At 43.0% G+C, this 26,836-nt stretch overlaps 3 protein-coding genes across 4 annotated transcripts; 2 read left to right on the top strand and 1 right to left on the bottom strand.

Moving 5' to 3' along the window:
- The first annotated feature begins 1,729 nt into the window (after nucleotides 1–1,729).
- On the top strand, nucleotides 1,730–6,100 carry bphl (biphenyl hydrolase like). The gene is made up of 7 exons (XM_056414764.1): nucleotides 1,730–1,927; nucleotides 3,812–3,915; nucleotides 4,014–4,180; nucleotides 4,790–4,943; nucleotides 5,043–5,174; nucleotides 5,519–5,642; nucleotides 5,781–6,100. Exons 1-7 carry the CDS (start codon nucleotides 1,845–1,847, stop codon nucleotides 5,875–5,877), a joined length of 861 nt encoding a protein of 286 aa, XP_056270739.1. The 5' UTR covers nucleotides 1,730–1,844; the 3' UTR covers nucleotides 5,878–6,100.
- Nucleotides 6,101–6,730: 630 nt separating this feature from the next.
- psmg4 (proteasome (prosome, macropain) assembly chaperone 4) lies at nucleotides 6,731–10,352 on the top strand. Of its 2 annotated transcripts, XM_056415313.1 has the most exons (4): nucleotides 6,731–6,983; nucleotides 9,247–9,322; nucleotides 9,737–9,791; nucleotides 10,010–10,352. In XM_056415313.1, exons 1-4 carry the CDS (start codon nucleotides 6,807–6,809, stop codon nucleotides 10,119–10,121), a joined length of 420 nt encoding a protein of 139 aa, XP_056271288.1. In that variant the 5' UTR covers nucleotides 6,731–6,806; the 3' UTR covers nucleotides 10,122–10,352. The 2 variants fall into 2 exon arrangements, with proteins under 2 accessions (XP_056271288.1, XP_056271289.1); XM_056415314.1 differs by lacking the exon at nucleotides 9,737–9,791.
- LOC130194342 (solute carrier family 22 member 23-like) lies at nucleotides 10,297–26,232 on the bottom strand. The gene is made up of 10 exons (XM_056415312.1): nucleotides 25,163–26,232; nucleotides 23,460–23,563; nucleotides 22,358–22,512; nucleotides 15,891–16,077; nucleotides 15,481–15,608; nucleotides 14,637–14,739; nucleotides 14,294–14,520; nucleotides 13,688–13,720; nucleotides 13,201–13,324; nucleotides 10,297–12,284 (listed from the first exon to the last, which is right to left on the bottom strand). The coding sequence occupies exons 1-10, from the start codon at nucleotides 25,589–25,591 to the stop codon at nucleotides 11,864–11,866; spliced, it is 1,911 nt and encodes a 636-aa protein (XP_056271287.1). The 5' UTR covers nucleotides 25,592–26,232; the 3' UTR covers nucleotides 10,297–11,863.
- Between the last annotated feature and the right edge of the window lie 604 nt (nucleotides 26,233–26,836).

The raw sequence follows: 26,836 nt of genomic DNA, 5'->3' as shown, positions 1-26,836 counted from the left end.
TAACTGTGTTGACTCTCAGAGGACGTCCACTTGGATCTACTTCACTCACTTAATTTCCAGTAAATTCTGCTTCATCTTTAACACGTCACTCTGCTGCGATGGAGGTATTTTTAGCCCCGCTTTGTCGTCTCTGTGTTGTGTTCCTGTGTGGTTCAGTGTGTGGCCCAGCTCAGACACACTGTCGGGCAAAGGAGAGTGAAGGCGTTTACAAAAAACCGCCTGCCTGCTTCTGAGAATTAAGTCTCAACAGCTCATCTATAGCAAGCAAACCCATTCATAAACAGACACATCAAACATTATCATTTTTCTACCACAGGTCAAGCTGACAGCTTTGAACGAGCAAAAAATAAATAAATCAGTTATATAAAACAAAGAAAAGCAGTTTGAGAACCTGGAACCAGAGAGCTGTTGGTGTTTTGGTAATGTGTGTTGTGCGGTCGCTCCGCCACGTTGGTGATCTCCTAACTTTTCTTTTACTGCAACCATGAAGTTGACATTTTAGTTGCCTTGAAGTCTGGTTCAGACTAGCATGGTGCTCAGAGGATAATCCCACTGATCTTTGAGTTCCCCTGACCTTTCACGTTTTCACTTATTCAGTGAGTTTCTCAAGATCTACACATGATTGATTGCCGCAGATTTTGACATTCATGGTTCTCAGAGGATAACCCCTTCTGACTTTGATCCTCTGAGGTTCACAGGTGTGTTTTTAGTGAAATGTCTGAACTGAGCAGATTGCCATGAAATCACATCCACTTCTCCTCAGGATTAAATTTATTAATAATTTGGTCAATTTTCACGGTATGGCAGCTTAAAGTATAAAAGAAAAAGATAAAAGAGTAAAAATAATCAAAACATGTATCAATCTTGGTTTCATGCCTAAATACCTGTAAAATTAATGACATTCCCACCAGTGCCTTTTACTCTGGTGCTAATCAACAAGCATGATAACAAGCTAAACTTTATGACTTTCACTAATCTTTGGATAATTTATTGTAAACATGACTTTGAACTATATGTTGTCCAAATCTGCTTTCGAAAATGATGCAGTACACGTGTAATGCATCATTTTCGTGGTATATAAATGTGGTATATTTAAACTCAGTATTCATCAAATGTACTACAAATAAATTAGTTCAATGCTGATTTAGAGCATACATTTTGAAATATACAAATAATGTTTGAAACAAAGTTTAAAGAAGCACATTTAATTGCACAGAACTTACACTTAACGTATATTTTTCTTAGAATATATTTCTTGAAAGTATACTACAGTACAATTATTTGTACTGTAGTATACTTTATACACTGTGTAATATGTGTGTTAAATAAGTGTTTTAAAAATACGTAGGCTACTGCATAATTTTAGTAAACTTTTTATATATTTTCAGAAAGTACATTTAAATGATAGTGTAGTTGCAATGTACTTATTGAAATTGTCTGTATGTTTTAAATACATGAAAGTATTTATTTATTTTTTGCTTGGGACGCCAATAAATTACTTTAAATTACTTACAACATGCCTCTCATTTACTGTCTCTACTTTCCCTGTTCCACATGGGTCTGTCAAGGATGATCAGGAAATCAAATAATGTGTTGCTAAAATATCTCTGTGTCGAATATAATTAGATGCATGTGAATTATTGTCTTTCGGTTCGTTTTCGTACTTTCGTTATTATTGTTATGTCAATAAAGACGTCGCGGAAAGTGACACAGTAATCACTTCCGGTATTCCCTGAGAGAACCCTCCTGCAGGGCTGGATTGCATGCCTTCAGACAGAAAGAGACTTTATTAGTTTAATATTTAACCACCTGAAGAAGAAGAGCTGCAGCGACGTGATAGAGGAATGGCGTTGTTTTTACTCCGAGGACGTTTCTTTCAATGCAGAGCCAACATTCAGAGAGTCACGACGGCGGCGCAGCCGTACTGGTAACTGCTTTCATTTAGCTCTTTTAATGTTTGTATGCACATTCACGCCATAACTTTAATCACATTGTGCTGCAGTGGAAACAGAATCGGAAATGGCTGCCCGGCTGTTCGCGACATGTTCGTCCTTCTAGCGGAATATCACTGGAGGATTGTTTGATTTCACGCCACTCGGTGGCGCAGTGTGTCAAGGCAGTGCACCGGAAACAGAAATCGTATTGCAGAAATTACATATATATTCAGTACAAATCCCGTTGTAGGCTGTGGGATCCATTGTTCATCGATTTGGTCTCATCTGTCTTTTAGTACTAGTAGTAGGATAGGATATAAGTGTTATTATATGGTATATTTTTAAAAGCCTGCCATGTTTGAGTGTATATTCTCAAAATGCAAAAAAGCCTTCATGAAAAAAATTGAGTCTCATTATTAAATAGTCAAGTGAAGAAGACCATTGCAACTGAAACCTTATACCAACATCCCTCTATCTAATTGGGTACACATCTACAAAAACACTGCTTTGTTCTTGTAATAAGAATGTGATGTGGTCATAGTTTTAAATGAGGAGAGACTCATCACCTCCCAAAAAAAAAGAAATCTGAGAGAAAAAATACATTTTCTTTGATCTATAATAAAATTATGCCCGTCATTTATATCGTATAAATGGCTCTTGTCATTCAATTTTTATATTGCTTTATAAGTATATTCTATCAAATAATAAACCGGTTGTCAAATTAACTGCTTTAGCTATTTGTGGAAGATGACCCGCCAAAACCCAACAGGATCTCTCATCCATCAGGACATTTGGAGTGGACACAATAGCTGTCCACAAGACTTCTTCTCTAATGTAGCATTTTCTCGACTGCCTTTTTCCTAATTCGATGACACTTTATCAAAGAAAAGCTGTCAACTTGTATTGTATTGTGTATTTTATTCAGTCAATCAAATACAATACAATATTATCATATATAATATACAAAAGAGAAAGACTGAAAAGGTATAGGTAGAAGCAGAAAATGCTTATAAATTCCTATCCTAAATTGAAATCAAAATAAATCAGAAAATTAATATAAAATAAAGAAGAAAATAACAACAAAAAACAACAATAAACAAAATAAAAAACAAAATATATTTATATATCTTCCATATTAATACGTTTTTAATTACATTTATAACTCTCAAGAATTGTTATATAAATAATTCCCTTGAAAACCAAAAAGGAGTTCACCACTCTTACATCCATTTCAACATTATTCCATAATTGGACTCCTACAACAGAAATACATCTTCTTTTAATCCCTTTTTTAGCCTTTTGTACCGTGAACTTACAAACATCTCTCAAATCATATTTACACTCATGTATTGAAACTTCAGTGCAGCTTTACATTTTCTTAAAATATCCTTGCTGGTGTGTTCCTTCCTCACAGTTACGAGTCATGTTTAACAGCTCGTCCCAATGACCCGGAGCTCCAAACTGAGAAACAAGGAGGCAACGTAGCTGTAACGATGCACAGACGACTACGGAGAACAATAACACGCCCTGTTATCAAGATGAATTACAAGAATGTTTAAAGCTGTCATTGATGGATGTTGAGTGTGAATCACAGCCACTGGTGAGACTTTTCTGAACACGGATGAAACACAAGAACAACACAGCGTTGACATGCTATGATGGCTGGAGGCTTTTTTTGGGTCATATTTGGTTTAGCTGTGACTGTTGGAACGAAAGCCAGCGTTACAGAGCTTTTTCCCGGGCGCATCACTGCAGCCCACTGCTCCTTAATAACTAAGGATGGGTTAAATGCAGAGAACTAATTTCCCCTTGGGGATTAATAAAAGTATATAAAATAAATTAAAAAAATTCACGCCCGCTTGTCTGTTTCCCTGCAGCTCTTCGACGGCCTCGGGCAGTCGGCGTGTTAATGGAGTGGATCTGTACTACGAGCAGACAGGCGGAGGGAAACACGCCGTGCTGTTGCTTCCTGGTGCTCTGGGTAAAAAACACCACATGCCTCTTCTTAAAACGTCTGTCAAGATTTATATTGCACATACAGTGGCTCTCCTTTTTTTTGGGGGGTCTCTTCGACCACAGGGTGCTCTCGGACTGATTTTGGACCTCAGTTGAAGTCTCTGAATAAGGAGCGTTATACTGTCGTGGGCTGGGATCCCCGTGGCTATGGACAATCCCGCCCCCCGGCCAGAGACTTCCCCCCTGACTTCTTTGAGAGGGATGCAAAGGACGCAGTGGATCTGATGAAGGTCTTATCAGTCTGTTGATTAGCCATGGGTGATCATTATAACCAGTTTACTCAGAGAAACATGGATGTGTGAATGTGGGAGCCTGGGTTGATGAATAGTTTGCTCAGTTGTCGCTGCAATAGATTACTGGCATTCAGAATAAAAGTTTTGAAAGAAATTGTCCCACCAGCTAAATGAAAGCAGGAGGTAAAAAAACAGTTTCAGAATAATAATGAACGCACTATAATGTCCTTCATGATGCACTTAATAGTGAGTCAATGCATGTTTCTGTCGCAAACATACTCTTTACGCGTTAAAGCACATACAATACCCTAAAATACCTCCTCTGCTCTGTACAGGAGTGGCTGCCATAAACAGGAAGCTCTCCCACTCCGTTCCTTACACACCGTTTATTATCAATGACATCAGTTTCACCAGCCATGCACACAAATATTTACAGAGGTCTTATTTGTTATTACCGTATACAATTCAGTGTCTAGCGACTCTGTGCTTTTATTGCCTAATTGTGTGATGAGAAGAATCTAAGCCAATTGAAGTCTGAATGTTAATTGTTTAGTGCATTTGTTGCACATGATGCAATACAGAGCCTATCTCTCATTTTATTGACAGGCACTAGGCTTCGGCAAGTTCTCTCTACTCGGGTGGAGTGACGGAGGAATCACCGCCATGATCGCAGCAGCGAGGCACCCCCATGTGATTCGCAAGCTGGTCGTATGGGGAGCCAATGCCTTTGTTTCCCAGCAGGACCTCACGCTCTACAACGGTAATCAGCCAGTGTCGTCTCAAACTGTGTCAACCGTGATGAGTGTGCTCCCTCATAATTGTGTGTGTGTGATGCGTGTCCTTGTGCGTGCATGCGCAGCGGTCCGAGACGTCTCCAAGTGGAGTGCGAAGATGAGGAAGCCCATGGAGGATTTGTATGGAGCAGAAGCCTTCGCGAAAACCTGGGAGGCCTGGGGGGACGGGATCGCTCAGTTTGCAAAAAGACCAGAAGGTACTGACTCCATGTTGTTTTTACGAATCATTACATAAGTGAAGTCACAACTGGAAACCATCAGAGACGATCAAGTCTAGAGATTGAATGTGTTGTGGTCATAATGCAAGCTGTTGTATTGATGTTTGTAAAGTGTTGATAATGTGTAATCGCTGAGTTTGCAGTCGTGGGTGTGTAGTAGGAAACACAAGAGTTGTGGAATTTAGGATGGAGGATATTTATCTACTTCATTTATACACAGGGAACCTATGGAGAATACTTTTGAGATGCTCCTTAATTTTGGTATGTTACAATGAATTTTAGATAAAAAACAAACTGTTTTAACCTAAATGTCCTCTGGTCAGGGAGTATCTGCCTGGAGCTTCTGCCTCTAATCAGCTGTCCAACCTTCATCCTCCATGGAGAGAAAGACCCCATGGTGGCCAGCTTCCACCCACAGAGCCTCCTCAAACACATCAAGGAATCAAGGTGAGACCATACTCACACACACACACACACACACACACACACACACACACACACACACATTTAAATATCAACAATATGACAATTACCTCAAATCTAGGACAACATGTGTCTAACCTCTTTGTTCTGTCCCAAATCTAGATTGCACCTGATGCCAGAGGGAAAACACAACATCCACCTGAGATACGCTGATGAATTCAACAAACTGGTGGAAGACTTTCTGGAAGACAATTTATAAATGAATCATTTAATTCATTAACACTGTGAAATAATGACTGATCCTTTTGTGGAGAATAACGTGTGTGACTGCAAATAATATAATTAAAAGACTTGATTTTGATAAATGCCTAAATTCTACTTCAATGTTTCTGCATCAATTGTTATGTGTTACTTTAGGATTTTTTTCCAAAGTAAATTAATTGTTTCTCTTATGTAACTTCATTAAATGTGTTGTAATTGTGGCTAATATAATGTTTTCCAACAAAGATAAATGCAAATCTCAACTATACAGCTGTATCAATCGATGTAGCCTCGCAAAACTGAAGTTTAGATCTTGTAAAATCTAAGTATCATCAGGTCAATTTTCTCTGACTTTATACTGCACTACATTTATTTGACAATTTAATTTACTGATTACTTTGCAGATTCAGAATATTAATTATAGGCTACATATGAATCAACTAATTATGTAGTTCATATATTTATCGGTTAAGCTACCCAGCAGTATATAAAGTAGTTGAAATTTGCGCCACATTTAGGCGACCAACTGCAACGTTAAGTAAATATGATATATTATTATTGTGAAATGGGCCATTGTCCTGAACGAGTACGTTCACTGTTGGTGCATTTTGATACTTTTACTGAAGTAACATTTTAAATGTACGACGTTTATGTATTTTTTACAGTGTTAAATGTTCTGAGTTCTTCTTCCTCCACTGACGCACCATTGTGGTATCTTCATTAGTTTGGTGGTTTTATGGTCAACATCAGTTGCGCAGGCCTTGCAATGGATGCTCATTGACGATCGATTGCTTTGGGCTGCCAGTTTTCTTTCACCAGGAAGTAGCTGGCTATTTCTGTTAGACGCTGCGAGCACGAGCTCAAGTTCGTCGCTAGCTTCTCTGTTCGCAGGTTGTTAAAGTTATACACCGACGCACGCACACAAATATGAGCAACACACAAAACGGAGAGGCTTTTGAACCCATTACTGTGCACAATTTCTCGGAGAGGATTTTAGAGCAGCTCGTACACTTTCACGTGATGAAGCTGAACGGAGGTTTCTTCCTGTGGGTCGGTTCGAGTCCGGTTCTGTCAAACCTGGCCGTCTCGATGTGCAGCAAATATGTGAGTACACGAGTACTGTATTTAAGTACACATTTGAAGTATTTTATTTTCCTGCTACTTCATACTTCTGCACTAGCTACATCTCGGAGGTAAATGTTTTAACCATAGACTGTTTACAAATGAGTATTTTGCAAACAAAACAAATACAGAGACCCTGTAAAACGGGATGTATTGTGATGTCAACATTAATCGATCAACCAGTTAATTCATAATCAAAGTAATCAATAGATGTACAGTTTTATAAAGTAGAACGACGTTAGAAAATAAAACATTTGAATGAAATTAAGTTAAATGGACACAAACACGCACACACACACACACACACACACACACACACACACACACACACATATATATATATATATACACTACCGTTCAAAAGTTTGGGATCACCCAGACAATTTCGTGTTTTCCATGAAAACTCACTCTTTTATTTATCAAATGAGTTGCAAAATATAGTCAAGACATTGACAAGGTTAGAAATAATGATTTGTATTAGAAGTATTAATTTTTTTCTTCAAACTTTGCTTTCATCAAAGAATGCTCCTTTTGCAGCAATTACAGCATTGCAGACCTTTGGCATTCTAGCTGTTAATTTGTTGAGGTAATCTGTTGAAATGTCACCCCACGCTTCCTGAAGCACCTGCCACAAGTTGGATTGGCTTGATGGGCACTTCTTGCAGACCATACGGTCAAGCTGCTCCCACAACAGCTCAATGGGGTTGAGATCTGGTGACTGTGCTGGCCACTCCATTACAGACAGCATACCAGCTGCCTGCTTCTTCCCTCAATAGTTCTTGCACAATGTGGAGGTGTGCTTTGGGTCATTGTCCTGTTGGAGGAGGACATTGGCTCAAATCAAGCGCTGCCCACAGGGTATGGCATGGCGTTGCAAAATGGAGCGATAGCCTTCCTTATTTAAAATCCCTTTTACCTGGTACAAATCTCCCACTTTACCAGCACCAAAGCAGCCCCAGACCATCACATGACCTCCACCATGCTTGACAGATGGTGTCAGGCACTCTTCCAGCATCTTTTCACTTGTTCTGCGTCTCACAAATGTTCTTCTGTGTGATCCAAACACCTCAAACTTGGATTCATCTGTCCATAACACCTTCTTCCAATCTTCCTCTGTCCAATGCCTGTGTTCTTTTGCCCATACCAATCTTTTCTTTTTATTGGCCAGTCTCAGATATGGCTTTTTCTTTGCCACTCTGCCTAGAAGGCCAGCATCCCGGAGTCGCCTCTCCACTGTCGCTGATGGCACTGGCGGTTTATGGGTACCATTTAAAGAAGCTGCCAGTTGAGGACCTGTGAGGCGTCTATTTCTCAAACTAGAGACTCTAATGTACTTGTCTTCTTGCTGAGTTGTGCACCGGGGCCTCCCACTTCTCTTTCTGCTCTGGTTAGAGCCCGTTTGTGCTGTTCTCTGAAGGGAGTAGTACACACCGCTGTAGGACATTTTCAGTTTCTTTGCTATTTCTCGCATGGAATAGCCTTCATTTCTAAGAACAAGAATAGACTGGTGAGTTTCACATGAAGCTTCTTTTTTTCTGGCCATTTTGAGAGTCTTATCGAACCCACAAATGTGATGCTCCAGATAATCAACTAGCTCAAAGGAAGGCCAGTTTTATAGCTTCTCTCATCAGCAAAACAGTTTTCAGCTGTGCTAACATAATTGCACAAGGGTTTTCTAATCATCCATTAGTCTTCTAAGGCGATTAGCAAACACAATGTACCATTAGAACACTGGAGTGATAGTTGATGGAAATGGGCCTCTATACACCTATGGAGATATTTCATTAGAAACCAGACATTTCCACCTAGAACAGTCATTTACCACATTAACAATGTATAGAGTGTATTTCTGATTAATGTTATCTTCATTGAAAAAAACAATGCTTTTCTTTGAAAAATAAGGACATTTCTAAGTGATCCCAAACTTTTGAACGGTAGTGTATATATATATATATATATATATATACTGCATTTATAAGCGTTTGACAATATTACAATATGCAGCTAGAGATGATGATTTCTTTAGCATTCATGTTATAGTACTTGACTCTTTAAAGTACCGCATATCTCTAAAACGTGTGGGCCGTAAATTGGACTGATGTTTTCTAGTAATTGATTGAAATTAATTTAGCATCAGTGTAATGGGGTACTTTATTGTGAAGGATATTATTAACTTGTCAAAGTATCCAAAAATAGCTCATAATGTGAGAGCTAATGATTGATTGCATAATTGTTTTGTCTGCAGGATTCGATGCCTATATCTACACTAGTCATGGGGGACCCATCCAATATCACTCCAAATTCCTTGGCACAGAGATTAGGTAAGGATGCATGGTTTTATGTGTTCCATGATTGCTGATAATCTGAAAAGTTATCAATAAACTCAAGTGCTTTTTTTTCAGATGCTATGGGGTTATATTTAAGATGTTTTTGTATGTTGCTAACAATTCTTCAATCTTTTGCAGCTACTGGCCAACAATAATTTCAGTAAAATAATGTCTTGAAACTTGGAATGTACCTCTCTCAGGCCATATGGTAAAATGTGTGACATTGATTTGATATGTACTAACAATAACTTATTTCACCAGTCAAATGGGAAGAAACTGTAAACTCAAGAGTTTACAAGGTACACCTGAATGCCACGTGATAATAAATGGACGCACAATCGTTTAGTTTCACATACGATAACACAGGTTTGACACAAATGAAGGCGATAATAATTTTCCCTTTTGAAGATGCCAACCGAGTGTCAAGTCCTCTTCACAAGATGATATGCAAACCCCCCGAAATGTAATTACATGTGATAAACACACCCACACACATACACACGTCCTGCGTCACGCTTTGTACAATGATGGTAATTGTAAAAGACAATGTATAAAAAAGGCTAAAACGTGCAAATCTCTGACAAGACCGACTAATGACTTTAGTGCAGTTGTGCACAATAGCAAACCATTTAGTGTGAAATCAAAAAGGGAAATAATTGTCTGTGTGTTTCTGTTTTGCAGCAAAGAGGACCAAAAAGCAAGTATTTGTGAGTTACAGTCTTCCAGTGACGGCATCCAACCTCAGTCTTCTGGTGGAAGGCCGGATCAAAAAGGAGTTGGAGCTTCACCCTGAACACTTTTGAGCACATTTGATTGTACATTTTTGTTTATTGAACTGTTTTGTGTAGAACTGAGGACATGTAGGAAGAGGGGCAGCTTAAAGCAGCAGGTGCTTCTGCTTCTTCTATTTGGACTGATGTACTCCAGCATATACTGTAATGCTACTTCAACACAATAACCACACACTGTCACATCAAGTGTTCTTTTATTGACATAATAAATTAAGTGGTTTAATATCAAAACATGTAGGCCTATGGCTTTTTGTACAAATGCGTTGTATTAGAAAACGGCATTAGTGGTTGATCTTTGTTTTTGTGTCTAACTGTTGAAAACATACAAACTAGTAAATCGTACAGGGTGTTCAAAATACGTGCTGTGTACTTGATGTCAGCTATATAGATGAAAAATGGTGGATCTATTCAATGTTCTTATATCCTATGAAACTAAGGTTGACGGTTCATACATTTTGAATGAAAGGTACAGGTATACATACCTTGCATTGTTCTGCAGTCCTAAGGGATACTTACGTAGTAAAGTGTATAAATGAACACCAATCACAACTAGGCCAGGTCTCTGCAGACGGCACTGCTCTATTCTAAACTTCACAAACGTTTATTTCAAAAAACTGTAAAATAGTATGCTTTCTGGCTATAGTTACACAAAGTTGCACAATAACAACATTACTACAGTACAGAGAACAAAGAGTGAGAGTGGAAATATCTATGGAGGTATTTCAAGCAACAAAATTGCCCTTGGCAGCATGACAACATAAATACTGGTTTTCTTGAATTGCAATTCTGTTTTGTTAAAAAAAAGAAAAGACCAGAGCAATCACGATAAAGCCGTTGAAATGCTGAGAAGCGTCATAAGACATACAGTAGCACACTGACTGGTCACTCTTATGTCCGTTCAACTCTCAGATCTGTTCAGCGTCACCCGCCGTCTCCACCGGCCACACACACACACACACACACACACACACAAGAGTCTGCCAAGGTCTCCAGTTGTCCATCGTCTCGGACAACCATCATACACCCACAACAATAGCAGTAATGCTTTCTTTCGAAATCAGTGTCTACACTGACCTCATCTCTGAGGATAAAGTGTCACATTGGACTTCCAGTAGAGGGACCACAAATATGAAAAATAAGGAAACATGTAAAACTATTTGTGCCCTTTCATGCAAAACGAGTGGTAGTGGTTTAGCCAATCTCTGGATCTCCCAACACGTTGGCTGAAAATCACAAACACTTGATTGTGTCTGACATTTAGTGCAAAATAACATAAAGAATTATAAGATTCAGTGAAATTCTCTCTCAACGTGTCAACAACTGCGAACAGAAAACTCCCAGAGCACACGTTGCTCAAAGCTAGCCTGCTCTCCTTGGCCTCCCCACTGGCCCGCGCGTGCGTCTTTTACCAATCAATCATTCTCCACGGAGCAGACGGCAGTGCAAGGAAATCCCCAAACACCACTCAAGACTTCCATATTATTTAACACACACACACTGACTTCAGATAGACTTAGTCCAGTACAATATTTGTTTGGCAACTCCTGAATGAATCATAATCACTACAAACTATACAAATGTATTATCGTCACCGTTAGAGTTCATCTGGTTCATCCGAAAAGATTCTTTGTTTTTGGTTCCCTTAAAAGTACCCCCCGCCCCCCTCGCACAAGATCAATGACCATTCAGTTCACATTAATGCAAAAGCAATAATTAGCGCAGTAGTAGATTATTGTTGGGATGCTCACACCCCGTTGGCTATGGCACGGTTTCCTATCACCTCCCCGCCAGTGGCCAGACTGTACGAGGCGGGCACCGCTGCCAGAGCGGTTGCCGCTGCCACTGTGGCGCCCCCGGTGGTCGTGCGGTGCAGCGGCGTGTCGTGCACGCGGGCGTACTCCCCGTCGATCCTGGCCAGGAGGAGATGCTGCTCTCCGGGGTGGAGCAGCGTCTGTCGGGTGAAGGTCTCTCCGTCGGCCAGGCTCTCCGGCAGGGGCTGGCCCCGCGGCTCGGGCAGCAGCAGCAGGCAGATGATGCACAGCAGGGTGCAGCAGGCGAAGATCACATGATGCAGGAAGTAGCCCTTCTGGTTGTGGAGCTCCATGATGGGGGCGGTGAGCATGCCGAAGCCGGCGCTGGCCAGGACCAGACCCAGTCCTCCACCCCTGCAGAGGGAGAGAGAGAGAGGTGGGACAGATGTGTTACCATGGTAACAGGGGCCCTTCAGGTATCGGTATGCTATAAAATAAAGTGTGTGTTGCTGCTCCGACACCTCAAACACAAGCCTCTGCTGTCGGTTTTGACCACTCCCTGTTTGTAGTTCCTCATAAACATAGTAGCTGTATGTCTATTCCATTTGAACAGGTTTATGAGGCGACTGGATTATCAACTTTATGTAGATATTCTTTGAACCCTAATTTGTTGCACCCTCCTGTCATATAGGGCACCTTTATGTGTGTATGTGTGGGTCATCCTGTCCTTCTCTATGGAGGCAGACTTTTTGGCCCATACTTTGTCTACACTAGTTCGTTTGAAGCATACTGAACAGACTGACCAGCCACCTCAGCACCGCGCCACAGGATGGCGCTAATAAGCAACACGAAAACAAGAGCTTTGTCCAACGAGTCCATACGCTGCAGCAAGTCACAGTAGTGAAGATACAGTAATTGGCATAGTCTACTGTCTTTGCAGTTGGTACACAAGAAATAAATGTACTTCACTATTTTGTACGAATAGGATAATATTCTTTTTATGTTTGACATGGATCACATACATTTTTAAGGAGTTACGACAATCGAAAAATATAAGATAAAGCAACATTTGTCCACTCCTTAAAGTTAGTACGTACTTCAACATTGGGACACAAATTAGGCGTTCAGTTTTCCTTTTTTCTACATTTTTCACATTTCTGTGCGCATATATTTCACACCTATAATATGGACAATTAAGTAAAATGGCCCACAGTAGATAGTTCCCAAGAGGTAACAAATACGAAATGATGTGGGATACAGCCTGGAGCTCGCCCGTGGCAGAAAGCTCCTCTAAGTGTTGTATTTCTTTTTAATGACCACCGAGGCTCACCTGATGACCGTAGGGGTGATTTCAGCACAAAAGAAAATGCTGAGTGTGCTGACCGCGTGAGAGGAGAACATGCCGATGATGGAGAAGGCCACCGAGAATTTCCTGTTCAGAGAGTCTCGCAGAACTGTCCAGAGGAGGACAAGAAAATGTCAGAACACCAGTAACAGCAACATTAATTTGTATTTTTTTATGTAAGAGATTATGTACAGTGGCTACAGTGTTAACGATGATTCAAGATGTATGCTTATCACTGTCGGGGTAAAAAAACAAAACAATTTTTTTGATTTTCAATAAAACAAATTGTCCTCTCGCTGTGTACGGAGGTCAGACTTCCGTCCATAGCAACAGTCTGTTATTCATAGAGCTCTGCCATAAAGAAATAACAGATCATGCTGCGGTTGACCAATCAAAATCAAGTATTCAACAAAGCCAGGTGGAAAAAAAAGGTTTGACAAAATATTCACAAATCAACAAACTGCGGTTGTACCTGTGTCATGGCGTAGGCTGTACTTGCCAATCACTGAATTCCATTCGCGAGCGTTGGAGAGAAAAGAAACATGACATTAGTGAGCACAAAGGGCAGCGCTGACTCATAACAAGCAGAACGGAACAAATAAAAGCTTTCAGGAGAACTCCTGAAATAATGACTTCTGTACTGCGCATGGAGAACTGCAATCTGCTCGGTTTTAACGACACAGGGTGCAAAATGTCCAACTTTAACTTCACTGTCAAATTCAAACTTTCTCTCTTGCAATAACTTTCAGAACTGATTTTTACGACTTGGACTTTTTGCAATACGCCGTGAAATAAAAATGTATTCTGTCTGTACTCAAATTTGTCATTATATTTTTGTTTATTACTTATTTATAACACTTGTTTGACTTATATTACTATTTCTCTTGTTTGCACTTTCTGTATGCTGCTGTAATCCAGTAAATGTCCCCGCTGCGCTAAAGGATTATTTCATCTTATTTCCCATAATTTACATTATTTAGCTATCTAGCTACTTTAGTTGTTTATCATTGTAAACCCTTGAATGCAAAGTGTGTACAGGTGTAGCAATTAGTGTTGCAGGACTTGTGCGATAACTCACAGTTGAGTAAACCGAGCTGCAGCAGGGACGCCAGGGCAGTGATGATCATGAAGGTGAGCAGCCCTCCGCGCCGACCCATCAGTCCCACCGCGGGGCAAAGCGCCAGGCAGGTGACCACGGCGATGCCAGCCATCGTGTAATAGTCGGCGTGGCACAAGGCGATGGGCTTGGCCTCCGGGTCCATCATACTGCGGGCGAAGCAGTGGTGGATCCCGTAACCCGTCAGCCTGCACCGACCACACAAAGACACATTCAGAAGGCGGACGGAGAGGTGGCGCACACTTCTCTCTCTGGAGCATGAGCCCATGTGTTATTCATGCTGCGGCCACAGCAGCACACTTACGAGTTGACGCACAGCACCACGATGTTCTTCCACAGGTTCCTGGTGCTCACCATCCTGACGATACAGGTCGGCTGGGGTTTCTTGTGCAGCTCCTGCTCCAGCTCTGGTAGGACACATGAAACGCATACCGTGAGACCTTTCCTTGAAGAAGGGAATGAGAGGCCGGCCGCTAAGGGGCCTTCAGCTCAGAGAAGTTAATGTGCTCTGGGCCCTTTTAGATGGATAGCACATCCATTTTGCACACACACACACACACACACACTCATTATCGGTCTGTCTGCTTGGACACTGGGAGAGTCATGGGCACTGAATCTATCACCGGGGGGAGAGGACACGTCGGTGAGAAATGGGGGTGGTCCAAGGTAAATCCTTGAAGTACTGTGCGGTAGCAGGACAATTAATTGACTCTTTTCATCCAGTCATTTATCAAATGGACTTTGTTATGTGATAATGTCCTGCCAAGTGATATTGTGCACTTAATATCTTTCCTTTTTGTTCTGATCTGACAACACAAGAAAATTCTGGTGGGCAGTTTTCACTATTTCCTGGCATCTACAATGATACAATGATTTAAAACAGATTTAAAGTTAAATGAAAATAATCATTGGTGGTAGTCTCGGGAAGACATCCGGCTTTTTAAAAAAAACTTGATTTATCTAAAGGATGATGACAAATGCATTTCATCATAAAAAACAGTGCTTGGAAACGACAGCATGCTTGCACATATGAAAGTCTCTTTGTGTGTGAGTCAGTGTCTTTGTGTTTGTTGCATGTTCATTTCATCACGCACACCAAGAAGCGAAAAAAGATTCAACATCATTCGTCTCGGTTTCCCGCCCCTCACCCGTCAGAACTGCGTGTGGCTCGGTGGTCACGTTAACCTGGTTCTTCTTGGCGATACGCAGCATCATGACTTTGGACCGCCTGTAGTGATGGGTGGCCAGCAACCAGCGCAGCGACTCTGGAAAAAGCCTGGCGAGTGAGCGAAAGAGAGGAATGGGAAGGACATGGAACAAGAGAAGAGAAGGATGAGGACCGATTTGTAAGAGCCAGAAGAAGAAACCGACAGAAGCGGGGGAAGAAGGAAGACAATAGAAGAAAGAGAGTATTGTGTGTAAGTCGAAGCAGAGGCTGCACAGTACTGTGAGGTGCAGTGTGTACAGTGCAAGCCATCGCCTGGCTCAGTGAGAGAAGAATCTGCCTCCTCCCACCCCACCCCACCCACTGTGGGTTTCCTCAGAGGGCGGGACTCACCACACATAGGGCAGCATCAGAACGAAAGGGCTGATTATGACAATCTGCAGGACCTGCCAGTCGTCGCGGCCTGGCCAAATGCGGCACAGAGCGGCCACCCCGGGCATCAGTAGCTGCCCGGCCACCATCAGAAAACTGGCCACCATGGTCACGGAGAAACGCCAGGCTGGCAAACAAAGCTCGATCCCTAAAGTGAAAGGATGGGGAGAAAGAGAATGAATTTAGTTTCCTGTCGTGCCAAGACCAGTAAATTATCTATAAGCTGCATGCGTGTGGATGTTATGTCCATCATAAACAAAAAAGCAGCCTTAATGACCTGGAAGAGTGTTTGTTTAATGGTGGGGCGAGTACTGAATCTCCCCTGTGAATTATTAAGAACGCCCATCACTCACAAGAACAAACTGGTTAAACACCCGGCCGCTTTAAAACGTTGGGATGGACTACATGTCAAGGTTTTTTTCTGAGAGGGTTCAGCTGCTCGGTGTACGTTTCACTGTAACCGTCCCTTAATAGCCCCCCTCCCGACGAGGCTCTCCTCCCCTCCCCTACCGCCTGTAACATGGTACAGTCCAGATGGCTTGGCCCATATGGCAAGGTCTTTTTGAAGGTGATCATTGTGGGAGGATGGGTGAGGGAGGGAGACTCGCTAACCTGGCCTCATGTGCCATGACTTCTTATTGTGAGGAAGAGGAAACCGAGGGGGAGGAAAGGGAAGGGACATAGTAGGAAGGCAGGAGCCGAATACAAATGACTTTTCCTCCCAAAGGAAATGTAAAAGTCCCTCTATTCATCAGTTGAATCACCGGAGGAATAATAATAGAGACTATCAAGAGGGAGGCAGAGATACAGATGAAAGCACAGAGAGAGGGAGAGGGAAAGAAAGAGACAGAAAGATGACACCGATTTTCAAAGAGAAACACAGGTAATCATGCAGTTAGAACACAGGGCAGGAGGAACGAAATAAAAGCATTTATGGAAATCCCTTCATCTATGTTTTCTTCAGCCCCTGATAGACAATTTTAGAGGTAATATCCCCAAAAGCCCTCCCTGCAGGAACCAGAACAGATTAAGCAAATTACCCTGACCCATAATCCTAAACCTGGCTTTTCTCTCTTGTGCATCAAAGGAGAAGTGTAGTTTAAAAATACGCTTCGACATTTTACTTGAAGTAGTCAGACTAAAATCACTAATATCGCTAAATAATATAAATAATAGAATAGAATAATAGAATATAAACAATAAAATGAAAAGTGAAAAGCAGTGTCAATCACAAACTGTACTGAATGCAGCCGAGCCAATACCAAGCCCCGCCCACTGACTGGAGCAAATTCTCATTTTACAGATAAACAGTCAGCTAAAATATGTATCTGAAAATAGGCAGTGCAAGCTTCACCAGCAGTGATTGACAGCTGCGTTTCCTCCAGGCTTGGTGGAACCTTGCATATGCCATATGGAGGCAGAGGAACCAGATTTCTTCACAGATTATCTGTATCATGTTCCATTCAGGATATAGAGATGTTTTTATACTCAAAATACTTTATGTTGAAGGATTTTACATTTTGAATGTGAACATTTGTTTTGCTAAATAACTAGTGTCACAGAGTAAAATGCTAAATATTGCCCCAAAATGCTTTAAATGAAAGTGCAGTAGTTCAATCGTAGTATCTCAAAATCATACAGAAGTACGATGCTTGTTTCCATGTAGTGTTTTCCCAAAAGCAACGAAGGCTGTGTCTCTTTGGTTCTGCTCTCCACAGCAGTCGGTCGATAGGCATGGATCAGACACAGCCACAGCCACACACACACACACACACACACACACACACACACACACACACACACACACACTAGACATAAACTGTATCTGGGCAAAGGCAATGCATCTCTAAACCTACCGAGCGAAACAAAAAAACACTCCCCAACTCTCTGGGGAGATTTCTGATCCTGCTGAATCTACTGGGACACACACACACACACACACACTCACACTCACAGTTGTAGGGAGCTTTTGTTCCTGCCGAGTTGGAGAATGGTTCTCCTTGTGCTGATTATCTCACTGTCCCCCCCCCCCCCCCCCCCGGTGGGCTGATCCTCCCTCCTGCCCACTCTTCCCTCTTGCTCATCAGGGCTAAAGTGGCTCCCTCACCCTTTGTAAAGCCACCATCCCCCACTTCCACCCTCTTTACCTCCTTACCTCCTCCTCCCACTGAGCAGTACTCCACCGTCAAACAGTTGCAGAGGGGAGTGGGAAACCAAAAACTACAATGGAAGAAAGGGAGGCTAAAAACAAAGAGAAGGCAACACAAAGCAGCTTTTCTAATGGCCAAACTAATCTTTGATGACAAATTGGCTGACAGCGCCACCACACACACACTTTGTGTTAACCTTGCCTGGGGCATGAGAACAGAGCGAGAACCACAGTATGTTGTGTGCGTGTGCTTGTGTGTTTCTGTGTGAGTGATGTTGATGTGTAGGGAGGGTGCAGGTTGGACTGCATTTGGGGAGAGGGAGAAATGTAGTCATGGGCCATGTATCGATAAGTCGACCCACAGAAAATGTATTGTTGACAATTTGATCATACTTTAATTGTTCCAGTCACATATAATCTTAGTCTTAAAGCCAAGTGGCCAAATCTGGACAGTTTGAAAACATCGCTTTTGGTTTGTGGAACATTATACACTAAAAAAAAATGTTACGGAGCTAGATGACCTCACAGAGAGGCAGATATGCGAAATGGATAGCAGGTTGGACAAGGGCATGACAGGACAGTACGTCTCCCCAGCCGAGTCAGCAGTAGTCGTCCCTGTAGCTCACAACAACACACACACACACACACACACACACACACTGCATGTCTCATTAGCTACACGTCTCGGAGACCGCGAGCAGAGCAGAGACAGAGACAAAGACATTAACCTTATCTAATGGTGTAAAAGTAAACACAGCCTAATTCCTTTGGGTCCATGCAAACCTCACTCCCTGAAATCCTCTTTGAGTACCACATGCCCACTCCCTGTGGGCCTCAAGGAGTGGCTCTGAAGCAGTGGTTTGATAAGGATGCTTGAGCAGCTTTGAAAATCAACAGATATTTAACATTCAAAAGATAAAGTTTCAGTGGAGTATCCGTGAAGGGGTTTGTCTTTAAAAACAGCCGTTGTATTAATATGATATTATTTTCCAGATGAGTTTGGATTATGGGCAGAAAAACAAGGAAAGGTGAACGAGGAGTGAGGAAAGCACCTTTCTTTTTTCCTCCCAGGGGACGGCTCTTTAATAGGTGTGTGCTAAATTACAAAATAATAAACACTGAATGCAGAATTGGTGCAACAACCAGACATGCAAACAACACACAAATCAACACATTTACATTAACAGCACACGCCGAAGCTCCTGTTGGCACCCGCGGTGGAGTTTATTACTCTCTGCGTGCTGCAGAGAGATAACCGAACAATGAGAGATTTCAAATGAGCCGAGAGAAAGTGAGAGTAATGAAATGGTAGTGAGAGAGAGGAGGAGGCGGAGGAGGAGGAGGAGGCGGAGGATGGGATGAATGGGGCAGAGGAGAGTCGAGGGAAGCATAGAGTGAAAATGGAAAACGATGCTGGATTTAGAAATAGAAATTCAGCGCTGAGGGTGAGAGGACCGACAGAAAGAGTATTTCTTCGGGGTGATGAGCACGATAAGATGGAGCAGTGCAACCCAAGCACATACACAACCGCCCATAATACCCTATGTGTGTGCTACATGCATGTTTCGTTAGCACATAGCAGCAGGTGAAAATAAATACTTAACGTACAGACGAGGCAGCATGGGTTTGTTTTAAGGGCAAACGGGAGCACGTTATTCACTGGCCAAGTGGGTCACACGACCTCACACCAACCAATGATGCGTTTCACCTGCTGGAGACCAGGTGGGAGGCAGGAAACCAGGAAAGAAGCGAGACAGGCCTGGAAATAAATGTGTGCGAGCGCTGAGCCATGGCGAGCACAGGGGATCAGCGCTGAGCAAGGAGGTTTATTTGTTGACTGTGATGGATGCTTGCTCTTCCAAATAAGATTAGCTAATCTGCTGGCATGCTGACATTCTGTGTGATTATCTGACTGCTCGCGTTTCTTGCCCTGGAGGACTTTGTTTTAATGACGTTGCAGCATCCGCAGATCTCAGTCCAGTTCTTACAGCCGTACAACCCCGAAGCTAATGATGGAGCTGGCCATGGTTAGTACTTGGACAGCAGACTTAGTCTTCTTCTTCTTATCATTAATTGTTAAAACTACTAAAATGTATACACTTTTTATATCCCTTTCCATTTGACCACTGTGTTTAAGTGTTTCCTGCTTGAGTTCAATCAATTGTCACCCCTTAAAGCTGAGAATATGTTTTAAGGAGACACTTCCGGCACATCAGACGTGGATGTAAACACTCCTTGGTACATTTACTCAAGTATTGTACTTAAGTGCAAATTGGAGGGACTTTTACTTTGCTTGAGTATTTCAATTGTCGACTACTTTATACCTCTACTCCACTACATGTTTCTGACAGCTGGAGTTACTTCTTAGGTTTTACGAATAAAACATGCGATTCATTTACCAAATGTGATATGCGATGAATCCAACTATCCAATAATATAATAAGGAGTTAAAATGTGTTTCACCAGCTGTAACAATAGTTTTCCAGAACTGTAGACTGAAGTAAAAGATATAAGTACTTATTCCACCGCTGCTCGTGTGTATGTTTAGGACCACTGTCCAGAGAAATGGTTGTAAAATCGTAGGACTTTGTTTAAAAAGAGCCGCGGGTCCAACGTTCCCCAGACATGGATGTGAAGAACCACCAAATTAAAGCCTAAAGTCGCTTCAACCTCACAGCTATTTTTTCATCTCAAATCTAAAGTATGCCCGCACAACAAAACAATGCGTCACTGCCAAAACCCTGATGGGCGGCACCGGTTCTGTCCTGCAGGGGGACTGCTGAACCTCTCTGGGCGAACAATACAAGCACAAAGACGCTACAGAGATGAGAAGCTTCATACTCCACTCTGCACCTGTGCTGTTTTAGTTCGACACAGTGAAAAATGACATCTTGGGTTGCATTGCCGCACAGCTCGTGTGTGAGAACAGTACGCTACCACACACACACACAACACAACACACAGTGACATAAGTTCTGTTTGGTTATGAAATAAACTCAAGTATTTCCCTCGACTCGCTCAGTCCTTGCAGCGTTGTCTTCTTTTTAAACCCGTCGTACATAAATCACATTCCACTCTCGCATTCTCAACCCCCCGTGACGTTGACTCAAAGGGTCCACGGAACACAACGTTATGAGTCTCTGTATACATCGCAGATTCCATTCATTTCTGAAGAGTCTCTCGGTAGACGGCTCCGAGGCGTCCATTTTGTTTGTTTGTTTTGAGAAGCAGTTCTGCAGATATGTATCACAATCCCCCACTGAGGGGGACTCAACCAGCCCCACCGCGTGAGCGCCCATTCTGCCCTCGCTTCATGCATAATGATGTACTAATCTCCGACTGGCCCGACAGAGGAGGCCTACAGGGGGTGAGGGAGAGATGAAAATGCTATCAGCCAGTTGGGTGTCACCCTGGCCATTGGCTATTATACAGAGCCACAGAAGGGAAAGGAGATTATTATACAATATATTTCTTAATATTTAAGATGTGGTTGGAAAAGCAGGCTGGAGTCTGTGCTCTCTATTATATTGCAAAATCCCTGCACCACAAACCTAAAGCATTGACGCAGTTAATCGTTGCATTGAAGGTACTGTAATATGGTGTGTCATCGACATACCCACTAATGGGAACCCCTAAAGGGTTGAAGTCCCTATTAGCTGCTGCTCCACCAGCATATGTGGCTCTGTGAGCATCTTCCATTAGTATCCATCTTACTATCTATATTCCCTGTTAAACACATGACTTTGTTAATGTTGTAAATGCATATAAAAACCTAGAGCACATCAGCATTTGGCTATCCTCAACCTGTTTAGCTCAAAGCGTACCTGCATCGTTTTGAAAGTTCGCCATGCACCTTCTATCAAGATAAAGATTGACCGAACAAATACTGAACACTTATGATTAAAAGACTGGACATTTCTAAGACGTAGATAGAAGGTATAGCCCCCCCAAAATATCCCTTTATAAAAGACAACAGTTCTATGACAATATTCACGGTGAAAACGTTGCATATGTAAAGATGGAGTTACGGCGTCCGTTCTGGTTTGTTTGCAGGGACCTGTGTTGCTGTTATTGGCAGAAAACAAACTATAGATATGTGAAAAACTTTTCCGGAGAACAATTCATTGTTTTCCTATATACGTCTCTACCAGGGATCCCATACTGTACCAGTCGGGCGTTAATGAGTTGATTCAATAAACACAAACACAGCCGAGCACAAATAAAGAAATAGAGGAGTGGGGAAACAGCGGAAACAACCAAGCAGACAGCATGTACTTACTGAGCACGTAGAGGGAGAGAGCGAGGCCCGCCAAGCAGAAACCCTCAAAGAAGCGCAAGGTGCTGAACATGGTGACGTTCACAGAGAAGGCAACACTCAGACCAAACACCAGCATGAAAAGCACCGAGAGAATCAACACCGGGTGTCGACCAAACCTTTGGGAACGGAGAAAAAGGCAAGAAGGAGAAAGACGGAGCAAAGTGTTTAATGACTGTCACAAACTGAGAAAAGGAGCTTTTGCTTTGAAACGGATCGTTCCAGTCATTGTTTGCTTCAGACTCTGTGGACTTCCTGGTTGGAGGGGGGTCAGTGGGTCAATGGGTCAGGTCAGAGCTGAAGCGGGGACAGTTCTTTACATTGTTTCCATGGTTACTGATCTCTAACACAATGTGGGCACTTTTTTTCCAACTAGGCAGCTCAAGTGGTTCACAGGCTGCGAACGCGACCAGAATGAATTTGATTGACAACAGCGAGCCACCCAATTACTAATAAACTGATTTTCTTACTGAGCCGTGCAGATGGATTTAGTTTGTGGTGGTCACGGCTATTAATAAAACATTTAAATATCTCAGTAGCAACCGAAATTGTCCGAAAACAATCTCCTGGTATCTCCTGGAAGGTTTTATTAGAACAACCTTCGACTGAAGAATTTGACAGTAAGATTTGTGGTTTAGCCAGACTGATCAGGAAAGTGGAAAAAGTTAACATTTCCTCTTGTGCCAATAGCAGGTCAATGTTTGAACTCCTCTCTCTCTCTCTCTTTATATATATATATATATATATATATATATATATATATAAATATATATAAATATACATTTATATATATATATTTTTAAATATAAATACATATATATATATATATATATATAGAGAGAGAGAGAGAGATAGAGAGAGAGAGATTAAAAGTGTTAAGCATATAAACAAAACTCCATCCACCTCCATTGATGATGAAGGCAGATATATTAGAGACCACTATCTTCAGTTATATTTGAGTAGATTTAAGTGAGAAAATACTCCTTTTTTGTAGCTTGAATATGATATTTTAGGGTTTACAAACCGTAGCGGTAAAGAAGCACAAAACAGGGCAGAGGCAGCTTACCAGTCAGCCATGACACCCATCACTAGGTAGCCAAATATGGAGCCCACCAGCAAAGAGAACTTGGCGATGTGCACCTTCCAGGCTGAGTCACAAACCAGGTTCCACTGAAACGAGAGACACAACACAGAGAGAGGAATATTAGTTAATTTTTCAGAGAAAACCACCCACAACATGATGAAAAGGGAATTAAACATCCGGAGAAGTTTCAATCTGAACGCTGCACGGGAACACAAACAAATGTAGGGAGAAGTCCGTCAAGCCGGACTCACTGTTTTGATCCTTCATGAAGGTTGATGCTGTAAACACTTTGGAAATATTCAAATGAACACCTCGAAGGGAAGAAAGCGTGCGAGAGAATGTGGGCGCGTGTCTGTAATAACAGGAATCAATAGCTTTCCACTCTTTCCACTGAAGCCCATGGGTCAGTGCACACACCGCCGTAGCCCTCAGCATCTGAAACTCAGCCAAGGACACATGTGGAAGCACGATGTGGACTCATAGTTGACCCTGAGAAGATCTGCAGCGGAGCAATTCAGATGTGTGCGTGTGAAAGAAAAAAGCGTTGGTGTTTTACAATGATTTACGGATGCATGCTGAGCCTCCGACTGTGCCGAGGAGCAGAGAAGGAGATTATTGGTTATGACTGATGATTGTAGGGTAGGAAATGGCCTTTGGTGATATGAAGAACTCAGTCGGTATGGCTCTATTGCGTATAAGGGCCATTAGCACTAACAGATATCAGACGTGCACAGGGGCCCGAGCTGGGTGGAAGCTCTACGTGCTGTTTATCGACTTTTGGTGGGATGGCCCGTTGATGAAATGACCATCCAGTTTTAATCATGTTACAAAATGCTGAAATTAGATTCAAAGCAAAGCTCAGTTGTTAAAGTTTGGTGTTTGACACAATCGCATGGCTAGATTAACATGCGTCCCCGGGGCCCCATTTATCTCAGTCTCATTACAACATACAGGTTTAGTTTGGCCCCAGATTGGCTCTGATGTAAATACATTAGTTTTAGCAAGTAACATATAACTACAAAACTAAAATAAACGTTTTGATAGTGGATTTTCACCGGGTTTTAAGGTTTGGTTACAGTACCTGTGGGTCTTTATCACGTCAGTACTGTAATACTGGCAGAAGCAGATTGGTACCATTAAATATTGTAAGTCGTTTTGGATAAAATAATCTGCTAAATGACATGTAATGTAATATGAAACACAGTTCCTTCTTTTATATCGTTATGAATGTCAATGTCTCCATTATTCATTCCCAAGGCAGCAGAGGGGAAAGGTGCATCCCTGTAGTTCATGGCTCTGGGCCAGTTGCCCCACTCTGTGTGATGTAATGCACAACAGTGAAGCACTGAACTGAACACATCCTCATTTCATAAATCGTTTGCTATTAATTGGCGATATTGTGGTCATCTTATATTAATAGCATGATGATGCTGACTTCAACCATCAGAGCCAAACCAAACCACAGCATAGTCATCTGCTGTTGTCTCTGACACACACACACACACACACAAACACACACGTCCTCTCATATTGAGGTCAGTGGGTAACGTGTCAATAAACTGTGTTAGTACTTGTATATCAGCCTCTGCTGTGAACTGAGTGTGCCAGTGATGATGAAGATACTGGGTGGTGAGGATGAGGAGGATGAGAGAACTCTGTGGGTCTATCTGGAGCTCAGTCGTTACCTTGGTAACTACATTCTCACTAAGTCCCGTCAGCAGCTCCAGCCTCAACTCCTTGCAGGCGCACAGCATGCCGCTGCTGTCGCCGTACCCCCCCTCGGTGCCGTTGCCTGCGAGTTGCAGCGCGGGCGCGCCACCGGGGACGGTGACCAGCGGGAATGCCGCGGTCCAGTTACTGTCGTTCGTGAGGGGTTGCACGCACGTGCCATTGGGCTGAGCCAGGAGGAAATAATCCGAAAACTGACTACAGCCGATGAACAATGCCGGTATCCAGGTCAGGACCACGAGATGCTTCTGGTGTTTCCCAAACCCCCCCAGAGACGGCAGCACCGTGCCGTCGATGTGCGGTAGGAGCCGAGGCACCGGGTGCTCCAGCGAGGTGAAGCCGTTCTCGGGCGGGTGGTCCTGCCTCTCCGACCGGCCGGCTGCCATCACGGCCCGGCCACAAAGAGAGCAGCTGGGCGCGACAGCGGGTGAACCGAAGCCCCCGCTCTGGTGCCGTCCGCGCACTCTGCGTTAAGCCCTTTGACACAAAGGAAGCCCACAGCGCAGAGAAATCCGGTGTGGAACCCAAGAAAAAAGCCCGATCCAAAAATACGGGTGTCCGGTCCGTGTGGGCGTGCAGAGACACCAAATCACCGAGCAATCGTCTTCATGGCGAGGGGGCTTGAAGCGAAGAGGGCTCTGGAGAGACTCCCGGGGAAAGTGGACGCGGACAGGCAGGCATGCTCACCAGCACGGGCTTTGTTTTCCATGCGTACGACTCGCACAGCGAGATCCATCCATGTGGAGCTGAAGTGGGCCAGGCCTGCTGGTGATGTAGAAGTGGAATATGGGGCTACATCCACACTGGGATCCTCTAGACATCTGCTGCTCCTTCGCCCGTGAGCACCACAGGTCTCATACCTGCCCACACGGTGACCTCCTGGAGACGCGCATCACTTAGCTTCTCAAGTCCAGGACTCCCGAGCGCCAAGTCCCCACCGATCCACTCAATCGGTGCTGAGTTCAGGGACGTGCTGGAACACGCTGCTCGGTTCGTGGCCGTCTAGTCAATGGGACACGGTGCTAAAGCAGCGCTGGAAGCAGAGATGGGGGGGGGGGGGGGGGGGGGCAGAGGCCCCGCCCTCCCTCGGTCGCGCTATGCGCTCGGATTGGAGAGCCTTCAAAGGGCGACTGCACCACTGACGGGCATCTGCAGGCAACAATGATCCCCTTTGTGCAGCCTCTGCCCTTTCCACCAAATATGAAGCATGTTATGATTCAACCCTTCACTTTTGCCGTCGACACAACATGATTTACGATGGCATGGTGGTGATACTGCTGCAGTAAAGGCGGCGGTTTGTGGTGCTGCGTTTGCTCAACAATTTTTTTTATTTTTCCTCACAGGCGTCATTTACATAGGAGTAACTGGTATTTAGTTACTGGTTTTAGGAGACAATAGGAGGATGCCATTGTCTTCGGATGGTGTGCTGCCTGTCCGCCACAAGGGGGCGACAACTGACCACAATACCCGCCCTCACGTCGGTGAGTCTCAATTAATCAGACTATTATCAGCATGATAACAAGACAGAGAATGGGTTAGACTGCTCAAGATGCAATGACGCAAGGAAGTGAGATTATAATCTCACTTGTCTCCAAACGGATATGAATGGTGAGCGTGTTAATGTGGCATCG

Source organism: Pseudoliparis swirei, chromosome 5 (assembly GCF_029220125.1).
Source record: "Pseudoliparis swirei isolate HS2019 ecotype Mariana Trench chromosome 5, NWPU_hadal_v1, whole genome shotgun sequence".
Taxonomy (NCBI): domain Eukaryota; kingdom Metazoa; phylum Chordata; class Actinopteri; order Perciformes; family Liparidae; genus Pseudoliparis; species Pseudoliparis swirei.
Note: the sequence above shows the minus strand (reverse complement) of the source record. Positions and strands in the feature narration are given on the sequence as shown.

Coding starts and splice junctions, on each gene's coding strand:
- bphl (XM_056414764.1), top strand. CDS start 1,845: ATGGCGTTGTTTTTACTCCGAGGACGTTTCTTTCAATGCAGAGCCAAC. Junction 4,181..4,789: donor ACGCAGTGGATCTGATGAAG/GTCTTATCAGTC, acceptor TTTTATTGACAG/GCACTAGGCTTCGGCAAGTT. Junction 5,643..5,780: donor AAACACATCAAGGAATCAAG/GTGAGACCATAC, acceptor TCCCAAATCTAG/ATTGCACCTGATGCCAGAGG.
- psmg4 (XM_056415313.1), top strand. CDS start 6,807: ATGAGCAACACACAAAACGGAGAGGCTTTTGAACCCATTACTGTGCAC. Junction 6,984..9,246: donor TCTCGATGTGCAGCAAATAT/GTGAGTACACGA, acceptor TTTTGTCTGCAG/GATTCGATGCCTATATCTAC. Junction 9,792..10,009: donor ATATGCAAACCCCCCGAAAT/GTAATTACATGT, acceptor TCTGTTTTGCAG/CAAAGAGGACCAAAAAGCAA.
- LOC130194342 (XM_056415312.1), bottom strand. CDS start 25,591: ATGGCAGCCGGCCGGTCGGAGAGGCAGGACCACCCGCCCGAGAACGGC. Junction 16,078..22,357: donor TCTCTCCCTCTACGTGCTCA/GTAAGTACATGC, acceptor CTTTCACTTTAG/GGATCGAGCTTTGTTTGCCA. Junction 14,521..14,636: donor GTGGTGCTGTGCGTCAACTC/GTAAGTGTGCTG, acceptor TGGTCGGTGCAG/GCTGACGGGTTACGGGATCC.